This window comes from Macrosteles quadrilineatus, unplaced genomic scaffold (assembly GCF_028750875.1).
Source record: "Macrosteles quadrilineatus isolate MER2022 unplaced genomic scaffold, UCM_ALF_1.0 Scaffold_1__1_contigs__length_201487025, whole genome shotgun sequence".
Classification (NCBI taxonomy): Eukaryota; Metazoa; Arthropoda; class Insecta; order Hemiptera; family Cicadellidae; genus Macrosteles; species Macrosteles quadrilineatus.
This window is the reverse complement of record NW_026542594.1, coordinates 126,084,193-126,099,640: the sequence shown is the minus strand read 5'-3', so window position 1 is coordinate 126,099,640 and position 15,448 is coordinate 126,084,193. Positions and strand designations below refer to the sequence as shown.

Sequence of the window (15,448 nt, the reverse complement as noted above, 5' to 3'; positions counted from 1 at the left end):
TGTTGCTCAGATTCTGTATCGAAATTTCATTCAAAAATACCGTATAATATTCAACACGTTTTTAGTTTACCCTCAATACAGAAATTCAACAGACATATCCTTGTTTTACTGCACACAATTACCGAAGAAGAGGCCGATACTTTGACCAGACCTAACCTTACTTGACTTGACTTTGACTAAACCGTCCTTGACCCTTCGACCCCTCGCCCTCAGAATGTCTTCTGTCTTAGATTGCCCTGGCTTTGCAATGCTGATTGAAGACGGTTTGGTTGTCGTCGCCAACATCCACTCATCCGCAGTAAAGAATGGCTACAATTATTAAGGATTTAAAAATCTTCCGAAATTCAGTTTGTGACCTTTAATCGGGAAACGGAGAACCGGCATCCTCTGGCCCTAATACGCATATAGAAGTTTGGTTAGGTTATCTTAAGTTAGTTTATATAAATATGGCCCCTGAATTTACGACAAGTGGCCGGGACCCCTATACTCCTTTTAATCTTAGACTGATAACAACCAGGCCTACGCACAGGCACGCGTCAATGTAGGCCTATCCCATAAGTACGGCAAATTTCAACTTACAAACTTACTTCTCTGTCTTTTGGGATAAATAAACGTTTTCATTTAGTTTTTCATTTCATTCTAATGCACATGGTCTTCGGAGCCTCGAAAACATAAGCATAAGACAAATGGCTGATATAACCTTCCTCTAAAAACTACTCACCAAATCAACTTTTCCATCTTGCTTGAAAGGAAGTTTCCACGAGACATCAACGCATGTTTGAGCTAGACCACGCGGGGACAAAACTACCTGCGGTCCAGCCCCATTCCTCGATGCATGAGCTCCAGGAACGAGATCTTCACGGACACCGTGGGGGTGGTTTGAACCTTGCACACTGGAGTTCCGAGTTCTCGAATGAGATTAAATTTCAATCCTAAGAATTTCAACGATTCCAATAACGTTCGTCTTTCATGTTTTACACTTAACATAATTTTAGACCATACCTACACAAGATTCATCTCGTGATAAACATATTTTATCAATAAACTTAAACTTAAATTAAATTAAACTTAAAGTTAAACTTAATTAGATACTGTACTTAAGGTAAGTTGATTTTCATTAGCAACATTTGGAATTTTATATTTACAATCAATCTATCAAAGGTTCAATCACGAAATGTATAAGGTATACAGGGTGATTGATATAAGTGTGCCAGCCGTTTTATTCGAAAACTATAAGAGATATCAAAAAAAAGTTAAATGGTAAGTGCCTTGGATTTTTTATTTAAAAAATTGTAGTCAAGTCAAAAAAATTATTTTAGCCGCCATTTTTCCAATATGGCCGCCAACTTTGATTTTTCTTACGGAACATCCTGTATTTTATGATGTATTCTGGTAGAAAAAGTAATTTTAAGACGATTTTATTCTTGTAATTTTTTTCATAAACCTAACCGTTTTAGAGATAATAATGGTTAAAGTTTTGAAATTTCTGCATGAGTTTAAATAAAGGCCTAAGCAAGCATGCCAGCTGTTTAGTTCGAAAACCATTCAAAATTTCACAACTTAAACCATTATTATCTTTGAAACGGTTAGGTTTATGAAAAAAATTACAAGAATAAAATCGTCTTAAAATTACTTTTTCTACCAGAATACATCATAAAATACAGGGTGTTCCGTAAGAAAAATCAAAGTTGGCGGCCATATTGGAAAAATGGCGGCTAAAATAATTTTTTTGACTTGACTATAATTTTTTAAATAAAAAATCCAAGGCACTTACCATTTAACTTTTTTTGATATCTCTTATAGTTTTCGAATAAAACTGCTGGCACACTTATATCAATCACCCTGTATGTTTCTAACTGGATGAATTTCTTTGTTGTCACACGTTCCTGGAATAACACGTGCCTGATAAAAAATGGAAACAGTCAGGCACATGTGCCTGAATAAAAGAGCAGCGAAGTTATGAGATATGTCTCAGACGGCCAGACTCATATCCGGGAACAATTTGCTGGGTCTTGTATAACGGCAATGGACCTATAACGTAGACTCAACAACAGACAAACTCATTTTAAATTTTGATTTCTAGATCCAGAATCTGTAGAAATGTTTAATACATGGTAGAAAACTAATCTAATTATTTATGTTTTCAAAATCACGAAATACAGTATCCCAAAATATATGGATCAAATTGACAGCTTGATATACTTCTTACCAAAGGTCATAGAAAAGTCAAATATGGTTAATTTTAAAGCTGGCATCTATACCTTTTGTTTAGTGGTGCCGTTTAATAGTAATCACTAATCAGCTGTTCTATTGTTGTTAGCACGTTTGACTTTTTGAATCATACAGTTGATATGGAGGTGTAGTTGAAAGCACGGTGTATTGAATGGTTTAGAGAGAGCACATCTTTTTAGTGTGATTTTTACTTTCTCTCCCTATACCATAGTATGGAGAAAGTAATGTTTTCTTCAAAATTTTCGAGTTTGAGTTTTGAGTAGTTGATATATCCGTTTTGGGCACCCCTAAACCCGAAAATAAGGTTTTCGAAGTGATGTCTGTGTTTGTGGATATTTACAGAGCTACATACCACACATGTAGTCCGATTTTGATAAAATTTGGCATGTAGGTACTAATTCAATGTATATCCAAAAGTTTTTTTTCATTTTTTCGTAATGTTTATTTTTAATGGTGAGTTTCCAATAAAAAAAAACAAAAATAACGGAAAAATTGGATTTTCTCGAAAATGGACCGAACTACTATTTAGAAAAAAAGTTAATATGTTATAGTCATTTCAGTTCTGAACAAAATGGTATAAATACAGCTTCCGTAAAAATTACGCTTCAAAAGTTATTGTAACTTATGTTGTTTTCCCATAAAATAACAAAAAATTTGTATTATAGGAAAAAAGCCAGTTTTTATTAAAATTAATGTGTTATGGTCCTTACAATTTTAAACAAAATCGTTCAACCCCCATCATTGCTACAACAATCATGGTTCAAAAGTTATTGCAACTTTTGTGATTTTCCCTATAAAATATCATAGTTACTCCCACAGCTGATGTAGTAACACTTCGGCCCAGTAACATTTCGGCCAAACTCAAATTTCTTAGAAAAACAGTATCACTTCGTCCCACTCGCTTTTACAGATGATTAAATAAGCTAATGGAGTAACATTTCGGCCCGACGAAAAATTGACAAGGGTTGAGGAACGCAGTTCAGGTAGTAAGAGGTACATGACCTGTATACTTTGCAACCACCCTCTGGTGGAATGTCGCCCAACCGTCACCCCTTGCATCCTCTGACATTACATGACGGAGAATCGATGGAATCTTACCTAACCTAACCTAACCTAACCTAACCTAACCTAACCTAACCCAACCTAACCTAACCTAACCTCTCAAATATTTTGTTGGGACGAAGTGTTACTAGTGGGCAGGTAGAGAGTTGGACCGTAGGCCACATCTGAGGGTTTCGGGCCGAAATGTTACTGGGCCGAAGTGTTACTTGGGCCGAAGTGTTGCGACACGCCACAGCTTACCCATGATAAAGGCTGTTGACAAGCTAATGGGAGAAAGTATGTGTCAGATTTCTGATACCGTTTATTTTGTCTGGGGGTTTGTGTAAGATCAAGTGTATCCCTCGCCGATCACAAACATAGATGAACCTAAAGCAAAGATAAGGGAAGCCTCTGAAAAATATCTAATGAAATGCGCCAAAATGTGGGGTCAGAACTGGAACACGAACTTGACTTTCTTTGGCCAAATAACGGAAACATGTAGAGGTTAAGTGGTGAAACCATTGGATGAAAAACTTAGGAAGTAAAAGAAATATATATATAAAGATAATTTGTTATCATTACTAGTAAAGTGTTCACGCCAGTTTACTTTTGGTCCATTCTTTTTGGGACATACTTTAGAATAATTTAATGTAATGTAATAAAATATTTCTTAATAGAATGTTAAATGTATATACACTACATGTAAATTAAACGTCATTAATTTGCAACGGGTAGTTAAACAATTTATCAGAAATGCCACAATTGCATTGTTACACAGAATGATGAGAAAAGACGGTATCTATATTTTTCTGTGATTTTTCATTTTGCTGTACATATACAAAACATAAATACCCATGAAAAACATATACATGATCAAATTTACATACAGGTACATATAAATGAACTCAGTTGGGAATTAATAAAGCAATTCTAGTCAAGTGTCAGATTAGGATTAGGATGGCCGATGTCACTGATAGGAATCGATCGTCACTGGCACATATTTTGTATAGTGTCATTTAGTCATAAATTTTTAGTAAAATAGCATATAACACGGTAGACATACACGGCCAGTGACTACCGTCCGCAAACGGACAGTACCTTTTGAGCCAATACAATTTCACTTGATGTACAAGAACGGAAGTTTGACATCAAGGCAGGGACACAATATTGCATATACTGGTAATGAATTAAGGCTAGATAGGTAGCTGAGTGATTATAGTGCTCGCTTTTTAGCTAAGGTCAGGACCATTTCTTCTATAAACAGCTGTTTCTTAAAACAGCTGTATATAGTCCGCAACAAGATACAATAGCTTATTCCCTATATGGGAAATTCGCTAAAAGGTATCTCACATCATTCTAAACGTTTTCTCCGATCATAATTGGGTAAAATTATGCTCAGTACAACAAAGATGTAGAATGGGGTGAGTGAAGCTATACACAACGCTTTGTTTCAAACTAGGATAAGCTTTGGAACATTAATTTAAAGCCCATTGATCAAGCTGGGTCTAAAAAAAATTATATATATAAAAAAACGGTAGGTACTGGTTTTACTAAGAATTTGAGGTGGTGCCCTATTGATAACTTAGTGAATACTAATATGAGATGGACGGCTACGGGCACAGCCATCGTGGCTGTGCTACGGGTTATACTACAACCAAGAGCATTGTAGTATATCCAGTAGATATGAGAACCAATGAAACCATTCAGCCTCTAAAAATTCGTATTCCTCATTGTGGTTACTGGGTAAATATACATGACATTTCTAATTTCTAATTTGTATTTTAGATATTGGCAGGGCCAATTATTTTACCTTTCAACGTACCTTTTGAGATATTGAAACTGATCAATGTAAGTCATATGTAAGAAAACAACCAAACTTGGTATAAGTATAGTAATAGTATAAAATGTGCATTAACAGTGAGTCATATCAACATTAACTATCTCATTTTAGCAAAAGTATTGCAAAGTTCCATGTTTTTGCTTGTAAAAGTGCAAAAGATCATCTAGGGTTTTATTCTAAAAAGAGAACAAGTATATTTGTAAAAAAAAAACAATTTATTAAATTTGACTTCTTTAATCTATTGAAAAGATATTTAACCATAAACAGGGGGTTTATCTTCGTTATTAATCTCTGTTTGCAAAAGTTAACTCATAAGAACAGTTGCTAAAAATAGAAAAAAAATTCTGTTTACATAATAACAATGTCCTATATAAAATATAAACCGACCTTAGTAGCTTTTAAAATTACAGTATATTTAAATAATGGATCTAGCAGGAACCAAAAATAACGACAAAACAAGCTCATTTTTTGGCTTCCCTGTTTTCTTTATTTAATTGCAAATCAGCTTATACGCATTGTTCCATAGTTAATTGAGCTCTAGTTATTGGAAATCTGAATAGGCCAGATAAATCAGAATTGATTAAACCTCAAAATGGTGTTTTCGCAAGCTTAGATAGTATGTATTGTATATTAAAGTAAATCATTGATTTTATGGCAAGACAGTTTTGAAATTGAGGTTCCAGGTGTGATTCCAATACCTAAATAATCAAATATTCAAAGATTGTCTAAAATTGAAGGAAACCACCTCTGTAGAAAATCAATCAAACCTACATAGGCCCTACTATTGAGTTTGGGAAAACACCATGTTGAGTCTTATTTACAATACATTTTCAATAAAACTAAAGCTCATAGATATCTATGCAACATTGCATATTAGCCGATCGGGAATGGATAAAAACGGAACATATGAGATGGTTTTGGGTCCAAAAGTGTCTCACGGTTGTTGTAATTATTTGGGTTGCGTTACACAAAAACACCCTGTATAATTCCACAGAGAAGAAAATAAAAACTTTAATAAAAATATAAGTATAATTCCAATAAACTCCCTAATGAAAGTTACTTATATATACTGTATTGCAATCGTATTAAAATGCGATATTTACTGCATCATCTAATTTCGAAGGACATAAAAACATACAGGCTACAAAAGAATCATTACGTAGCTGTTCTACCGCAAGCTGTAGCTTATAGAGAACATAATAAGAGTGTGATAATTGAACTGTCAACAATCTTAAAGTAAAAACCCGGCATGCTGGCACTGGTGATAACAAGAAGATCGTTTTACTGAAGTTCAAAGCGTCTGCTTATCACATTTATTCCTTGTTTACATCCAATACACACTAGTAGCTCATGATTGGTATACATTTACATTTTAAATATTTTTACCTAGAAGACATACACAATATTTGAATAACTTCTATATAGCCAATAGACGTGATTCATAGTAGGTAGTCGAGGATAAAAAAACATAAATAAGCGCACCCTCAGCGCCCTCGAAGAAGTCCCCAATCTTCAAAGTTACGTAGTCTAACTTAACGTAAAATATTTACTTTCAATGCATGAGAATATCAAAATAAAAGGTTATCTGTAATATTTTAACCTAAAAGAAATAAAAGATGTTTTACTAACCTTTATATACAGCCTTGATACATAGTAGTCGAAGACGATATAAAATTTGAAATAAGTTCACCCTCAGTCCCTTTGAAAATACCTCAATCGATGTATATATTTACCAAAAATATCTACTATCAATGTATGAGACTGCCAAAAGAAAAGGTCAAAGGACTTGTTAATTTTTATAAACGTAAAGTAAAACGTGTAGTTGACAGTGCACGGTATCGTAGCTTTCTGCTAACATGTCCGAATCTAGGGGAGGTTGTCAGTGGGTGGTCTGTGGATAGTGGGTAGTGGGTAGTGGGTAGGGGGTAGTGGGTAGTGGGTAGTGGGTAGTGGGTAGTGGGTAGAACACAATCACTCCCTTAGTCTGACAATGCGCTGGAGCCAACACCCTCTCGTATATAATACTGTAGTATGTTTTAGGAAATCTATTTAATCCATTTCTGTTTGAATAATAAAATACGGACGTATTTGTTTAATGGATAATGTAACCGGTAAAAATGCTCTGTAGGCTAGTTCAAAATTGATTAATCATTTTTTATATAAATAATGTATTTATCCAAATTGAGAGAAAGGGGTTGAACATTTTAAGGATTTTTTTTTTAGATTTTAGTTTGGTGATTTCTCACAGTGCTTAAATAGGGTTCTTACGAAACCAATATACACATAAAAAAGTTAACACCTACACGTTAGAAATCCTCCGTATACAACATTTGTATTTTTAGGTTAAAATAACCCACCTATTCAAATTAAGGTAAACGGATTAGTTGTATAACCTATTACTTAGTTGTTATCTCAAAAGGTATTTAAAGGGATTTTCTGAAAAAATATATTATACGTATGATGATTTTTTCAAATCAACACTGTGTAGTGGATTTAATTAGAGAAATTATCTCAAGAATAAATTGTAGGATTCTATAAATTGAACCTTACTCTCAAAGATTTTCAAAGTAATACGATAGCTAAACACATAAAAAATCACTTTTTGATAAGTATTTTGCGTGTTTGCATTATTATACGAATATAATAATGATGGCCCGGTCTCCAAATGGACCTGATGAATACCGATGTGAGCAGTCAAAATCGGTCCCCATTGTAACATATTTTACAAATGTATAACTTACCACTGGAATCTAAATGTTCACGTTTTAGATGTGTCTTAAGTAATAAAAGACGTTATTTTTCTTGTGTATTCGAACGTAAGAAAAGCGAAGCTAATTTGAAAACGGATCCTACATAACCTTGACGTACCGAATACAAGCTGTTGGGTGAGATATGCTGGAATCTATCGTGAAAACTATACTCTACTGGCAACTCTTATAAATGACTCAGAAGAACACATTCAAAGAGCTCATTCAGCTCTAAATCATTTCTTTTAAAATACATATTTAGTACAGGACAGCGACAGCTATGCAAAAACAGACCCACACCTAGAACAAATTAGTTCAAAGGCAATCTCTTCTGGAATTTGTTTGGGAATCACCCATAAACACTTCCTGAAACTTCCTGAAAAATCCCACCTCAGCAAAATCCGCCATCTTGGAAAATGGCGGCGAGATAAATATAACTTGCAAGGTTTTACGGAAAAGGCTATCACTTCTAATTTTTTAGACTTATAATAGTCGTATGAAGCCTAAGCCGCGTTTACACCGGAGTTAATAACATGTGTTTTTAACAAAAAGTTATTAACATAACAGAATCGCCCAAAAATTTCTCTTAACAAAAGTTAATAACTCGTTTTCATTTTAATTTTCATTTTTATTTTCCACGGCAATGCCATTTACAAAATACAATCAGTTAAGATTATAATAGATTATATGAATACAAAATATTAAATTATAACAAAACAACATTTCATCAGTAATAGCAACAATACAATCGATCAACAATAATAAACTATGACATAACAAAAACAAGGCATAAGAATAATAATAACAATAACAATGATAATGAAATGTGATATGGTAGGATGTCTGAGTTTGATCTGTTGTATTCTAATGTAAGTGGTGTAGTTCTGTAGTATAAGTAGTGTGAAGTCTGGTGTAAATCTGTATTTGGATGTGAAGTGTAATGTGGTGTGAATTAATTAAACGTGTAGGATTTTATGTTTAAGGGAGGCTAGACTGTCGCTGTAGAGGTCAACATGAGTTGAGAATTCGTTTCCTAGCCGTTGGAGTCGGATCATCGGACTATTACCCAGGTAGTTTGTTCTGTACTGCGCCCTGAAGAAAACATCTGTAGACCTGGTACTGCCTGGAACTCGAAATAACAGCTTTTCCAACAGCTGAGGAGAGTCAATTTTACCATTGATCAGTTTTAACAAGAAAGCCAGGTCCGCAACATCTCTTCTCTTGGCCAGAGTATGGAGGTTCAGCAGGGACTCAAGTTCTTCAACTGGGACGTCTCTATAGTTGTAGCCACATCTAACTCCCATCATTCTTGCAAATCTTCTCTGAATTCGCTGTAACCGAGAAACGTAGATGTCATGGTAAGGTTTCCAAACCACCGAAGCATATTCCAAAATCGGGCGTAGGAGTGTCTTGTAAAGGGTAGTTAGAGTTGTTATTGAAAATCCATTTCTTGACACTCTGAAGATCAGACCGAGGATTCCACAAGCTCTCCTGCAGATTTCATCTACGTGGTGCTCAGGCGTAAGGGAAGAATTCCAATAGACTCCGAGGTCTTTACTCGTGTTTTTAACAGAAAATTCCTTGTTGTTAACAAGATTTATGTTATCCATCAAGAGTCGGTAAAGATCAAAGAAAACGTGTTATGTTTTTAACAAATGTTAATAAGAAAAGTTAAAGGTCTCTTTTAGCGCGTTAACTTTTGTTAATAACAAGTCCCTCTCTTTTCCCCGCAACCCCCGCGCCCAGCATCGTGCTACAGAGAGCGCGCTAGTCGGCCCTCAGTACCAACTGCAGCAGACGAAACACGTGTAATCAAATCAAATCAAATCATTTATAAGCCAAAATTAACAAAATATTGTACAATTTGTATTGGCTAAGTCATCATTAAATAAAAGTTAGCTTATATATATACTTAAGAACTATTTACAGAGTAGGTCTTATACACTACTTAAAGTTATACAGTTTTTTATACATCTAGGCTAGATCACTATTCATCCCGGGCTGATTTTATTTATAAATTCTTGGACGCTGTAACAGGTAAACTTTATCAACAAAGATTTTAATTGTTTTTTGAATTTTAACAGGTTTGGTTCAAGTTTAAGAGGAAGTGGAAGTGAATTAAAAAGTGTTATGCCATTGCACAGTAAGTGCTTCTTGAAAAATGTTGTTGAATGTTTAGGAATTGGTAATGTATGTGAATTGCGCAATGTGTATTGCTTTTTTACAGAAAAGTCAAATTTAGAAAATTTTTTTCTCTCAAATGTTAAAGCTTCAATAATGTAAATAGATGGGAATGTCAAAATTTTTAAATTGAAAAAATAATTACGGCATGGTTTACGCCTTTTTAGAGAAAAAAAAAACAGTTCTCACAGCCATTTTTTGGAGTTTAAACAACATTTTAGTCTGCTGGCACCATATGGCTGGCACTCGCAACTCCAAATAGGAACGGCGTACGCTAAGTGAGGATAATTTTTTTTTTTTTTTTTTTTTTTTTTTTTAAGGGAGAGGAGGGAAAATGCTTTTACGCACACAGGTAGCCAGCCTGTAGTGTGAGACTCCTGAATCTATCGCAGACTACTCACTAAAAAACCCCCTCTACTCTGTTGGACACAGACCTGGAATTGTTTGTCACATTACTTCAAGTCAGGCCAACATGTTACCTAAGCCCTCAGGGCTCTCACCGTTTATGGCATTTGGATACTTTAAGACCTACACCGCATCCCGGTCAAGGTCGAGCTTCTTGGCGCGGAGAATACCCTGGATGTAATGTGACACACAGGTCCAATTGTCCTCACCCTCCGTCATCATCGGTAGCAATTATACCGCAATACCGACAGTCGGTTAACTAGACACCACAGACCCATGTTCCTATGGTGAAATGTGTTTGTCTTGACCTAAGGAATAACGCTATATACAAGTGTCCAGAGAGTTACGGGACACCCTGTATAATAGGCTTGACAAGACAAGACTTAAAACTAGAAAATTTCATATCCAGTGGAATCCATGTTAATTTAGCAATGAAAGTTTGGATTATTTTTTTATCATAAACCGTTCCGCTTTTTCATTTATTCCAAGATATAGTGTCTGATGACATTTATGGAATATAAGTTGATATCTATTTGTTAATATTTTAAATACGAACACAATTTTTAGTTTGAAAAATAATTAAATATAAGTAAAAATATACTACCATAACCTATGGTAGTATGGTGTTATATATGTATATTTAACAAATGTGGATAGGATAAATGACCTTAAATGCGTGTTGCGATATTTTCGTTACAAATTAACGTAGCACTTCTGAGTAATTCGACAAGTGGTTCACTGATTAGTCTTGATTAGTGTTGCTGGTCAAAACGAGTTTAAGGTAATGATATTACACGTTTCGTTTAACTTATTGTGAAACTGGCTAAATGAAATATAAATTGACCAAAATCATCAGCATTTTAGCTAAACACTTTTGATGAAGAAAAGATTTTTTTTAGCTTATTTCCTTATAGGGATGTATTTTGTCAAATTTTCCTATATGGAAGCATTTTAGCGAATTTCCCTATAGGAAGGTAATTATTACCGTAGGTCTCACACCACGAAACCTCGAGTAATTTTTGCCCGATTTTAAATTAATTTGACTTGATGGTGTAGGGCGGGATAAACTTGAATGATTTCACGAACCAGCATGGGGATTTATGGGGAGGGGTTTATGGGGTAAAAATTTTGTTTTCTCATTTTTGACTTTCAAAACACAAAATTTCCCAATTTCTCTCTAGACCCATTTGAAGAGCTTAAAAAAACAAATAATTTAGTATGTTATAGTTTTTCTGTACGCCTAATGGTTACGAAGAAATTCAAAAAATTGTAAATTTAAAATTTCAATGTCATTATAGTGGAGAGTATTGTAAACTGTTGTAGTTTGCCTGTTTGTGGATATATTTTGATCAAATGTGGTAAATTTATTTATTTTATACTAAGCTATTAATATTCTACTTAAAACACACTTTATTAGCCTAGTTAACTTTCTTTAGAGTAGTTTAAGCTTCATACGACTATTATAAGTCTAAAAAATATTTATAGGAATGCTAAATAATAGACTTCAAAATTGGGTCAATGAAAACCACATGTTATCGGAGTTCCAGGCGGGTTTTCAAACAAAACTATTCCACTACAGATAATATTTTTAATTTGGCATCGATGATCAAACTACGTTTAGCGGAGAAAGGTGGCAAGTTGTATGCATTTTTTGTGGATTTTTCAAGTGCGTTCGACACTATTGATAGAAGATCACTTTTATTAAAACTTTCATCAATCGGCGTATCAACGCACGTTTTAGATGTTTTGAGGAGTTATTATTGTAACACATCTGCAGCGGTTTGGTGTAAGGGCGGCATTTCAGATGAGTTTGAGACAAAGACAGGTTTAAGACAAGGATGTATAGGAAGTCCTCTCCTGTTCAGCTTATTCATAAATGATTTGCCAGAGGTGCTGGAAGGTGGCTGTAATTTCGGTGGAAAGAGAGTAAATGTTTTGATGTATGCAGACGACATCGTATTGTTGGCCCCCACAGCAACAGCATTACAAATGATGATTAAAAACTTGGAGTGTTACAGTGCAATTTGGAACCTTACAGTAAATCTATCTTAATTCAAATTAATGGTTTTCAGGAAAGGTGGTAGATTATCGGGACATGATAGATGGTGGTATATACAGGTTGAAGTGGTAGATAGTTATAAATATTTGGGAATGTTATTTACAACGACATTGTCATGGGAAAAACATTTCATAGAGAAGAGGAGGCTAACTAATTATGCAATTAATTTAGTATGGCAAAGGCTAGTAGACAACAACAAAGTCCCGCTGCAGATTAAGATATTGTGCTTCGAATCTATTCTCAGAGCTATTTTGTGTTACGGCGCACAAGTTTGGGGGTTTTCAGAAATTTCTCAGTTAGAAAATGCTCAGAAAACGTTTATTAAAAGGATGTTTAGATTGCCACATAACACTCCCAATTATATTGTTTACTTAGAAACATGTTTTGAAAAGTTATATTTCTTTAATCTACAAATTAACGCAGCATACATTTTTAAGGTTTTTAATATGCCAGAATCACGCCTACCAAAAATTATTGCTAAATCTGTAATTGGAAAAGGTATTTTTTGGGCCAAAGAGTGGAAATGTCTAGGGCGAAAACACGGTTTGGATATTAATTTCGAGTCAGCAGATGTTTTTGAGGGATTAGTGAAGATAATTGCCTGTCTTCTTGAATATTCATAGTGATCTTTATAGATTTCATAATGTGAAAACCTTTTTAAATTCTAATAATTTTAAAAATAAAATAATAAAAGTTATGTAAACAATATTATGAAAAAGGTATTTTTTTAGTTTTGTTGAAAATGGATGTAAAATTGTATGTAAATTTGTGTATGTTATTAAGTGTATTTTGTTTCAACTTCATTTTCATACGGTAAATGTGTTTTCCAGGTGTGCCAACCAAACAGACGGTCGTAGACCATTGCTTATTAAGTGTTTGATCATGTTTATGAGAGGAATGTTTATTTTAAAATTAAGCACTTTATTCATTCATTCATTCAAACTTGAATGATTTCACGAACCAGAATGATCGGGCCATGGGAACGGGGATTTATGGGGAGGGTTTATGGGGTAAAAATTGTTTTTCTCAATTTTTGCCCTCAAAACAAAAAAATCTTAATTTCTCTCTAGACCACTTTGAAGAGCTTAAAAACACAAATAATTTAGTATGTTATCTGTACGCTTAATGGTTACAGAGAAAATTCAAAAAAATGTAAATTTAAAATTTCAATGTTATTATTATGAAGGATATTGTAAACTGTTGTACTTTGCCTGTTTATGGATATATTTTGATCAAACATGGTAAATTTATTTATTTTATACTAAGCCATTAATATCCTACTTAAAACACACTTTATTAGCCTAGTTAACTTTCTTTAAGCCGCGTTTACACTGGAGTTAATAACATAAAGTTAATTAACTTTTGTTATTAACCGGCAGTTATTAACAAAATTTAATAACAGAAAGTTATTAACAAATTATTTTGTACTTCAGTTTTTGTTAAAAACATTAAGTCACTCCCCCAGTTTATTGAAAATCAACACAGACAAAACACAGCTCATTAACTTCCGTTTATAAAATCATTCAAACCGATCAAACAGTGGGTTTAGTCTCCTTCTGGGCGAAACTGAGGTCCACCCTACACCAAATGTCAAGTTCCTTGGATTGATCTTAGACGAGAATCTTAGATTTCATGACCATATCAAATACATAAAAAAAACTCAGTTCTAGTATTTTCGTTCTGCGTAACCACAGGAACAATGAGAATCTGGAGATATTGTTGACGGCATACTATGGGCTAATTTATCCTCACTTCAACGCTGTTTAGCATTGTTTAAACGGAGAAAAGTGGTCATGCATTACGAAAACAACACGTTTCTCTGTTGTTATTTATCCAATCATAACAAATAAGGTATCATTGAAAACTAAATAAAACTAACAAACTTTTTTGTCCCTTGCAATTTTTTTGTAAAGTTAACGGTTTTCGTGAAATTTGGCATCAAATATTTTAAATGACCGCCATTTTGAAACGGTTAATGATTTTTTAGTATAATTTCTAACAATAATAGGTATTAATAAGATTAACATTTTTGCAAAATATCAAAGCTGTATCTCAAACCGTTTAGGAGTTAATAATGTTTTTGTAAAAAAACACTTAAATACCGACAGTCGGTAAACTAGACACCACAGACCCATGTTCCTAAGGTGAAATGTGTTTGTCTTGACCTAAGGAATAACGCTATATAAGTACAAGTGTCCAGAGAGTTACGGGACACCCTGTATATAAAAATTTCTTTATAAGTTATCTCAGCCTGTCAAACACATTATTTGTGTATCGAAACATTCAACGAAGCTATTCAAGCAGACCTAATATATTTCCCGGACTCGTATTAATATAGATCAACATTATGTATCTTAAGGCCCATTGTTACCGTTAGAACTGTTCACAGGAATTTTAATTTAATTTTGTAATCCTATATAACTCGATCTCGTATATTACGAGTATTTAATGACACCGTATTTTATAAAACAGGTAAAGAAGTTGATGGTTTCATGACAAATGATGATGAGAGTAAAAGTCAAAACTTTTGTCAAGAAATGTATTAATATTTTAAGTTTTGATTCGGAGGTGCCAAAAGGTGGCATGATTCATCCAAACTGTGTTTTATTTTGTGTAATTAGACATTACTTAAAGAGGACTGGTATTTGGAAATGTTAGATGATTAACCGGTATTACACGCAACATGACAATACACAAAACGTTTTAAATATTAATAAAAATGTTAGATTCCCTATTCTTCCGAGATCGTTGTCAGATACACAGTTTGAACGGCGTCAACCACGTCGGATCAGATTCCTAGGAAATTAAACCGCCACGACGTGCCGTGTTGAAGGCGAAATATCGGTCGATATGTTTACATTGTACTTCAAATATACTTTACACAAGTTTATTCAATGTTTTCAACTTACTTCTTACGTTTTTAAAGATGTATTATATATTGTC

The 15,448-nt window shown here is 33.9% G+C and overlaps 1 protein-coding gene across 1 annotated transcript; it reads right to left on the bottom strand.

Annotated features, from left to right (window-relative positions):
• Nucleotides 1-8,816: 8,816 nt before the first annotated feature.
• LOC129000440 (uncharacterized) lies at nucleotides 8,817-9,470 on the bottom strand. The gene has a single exon (XM_054427405.1). The coding sequence runs from the start codon at nucleotides 9,468-9,470 to the stop codon at nucleotides 8,817-8,819; it is 654 nt and encodes a 217-aa protein (XP_054283380.1).
• Nucleotides 9,471-15,448: the final 5,978 nt, after the last annotated feature.

Coding starts and splice junctions, on each gene's coding strand:
- LOC129000440 (XM_054427405.1), bottom strand. CDS start 9,470: ATGGATAACATAAATCTTGTTAACAACAAGGAATTTTCTGTTAAAAAC.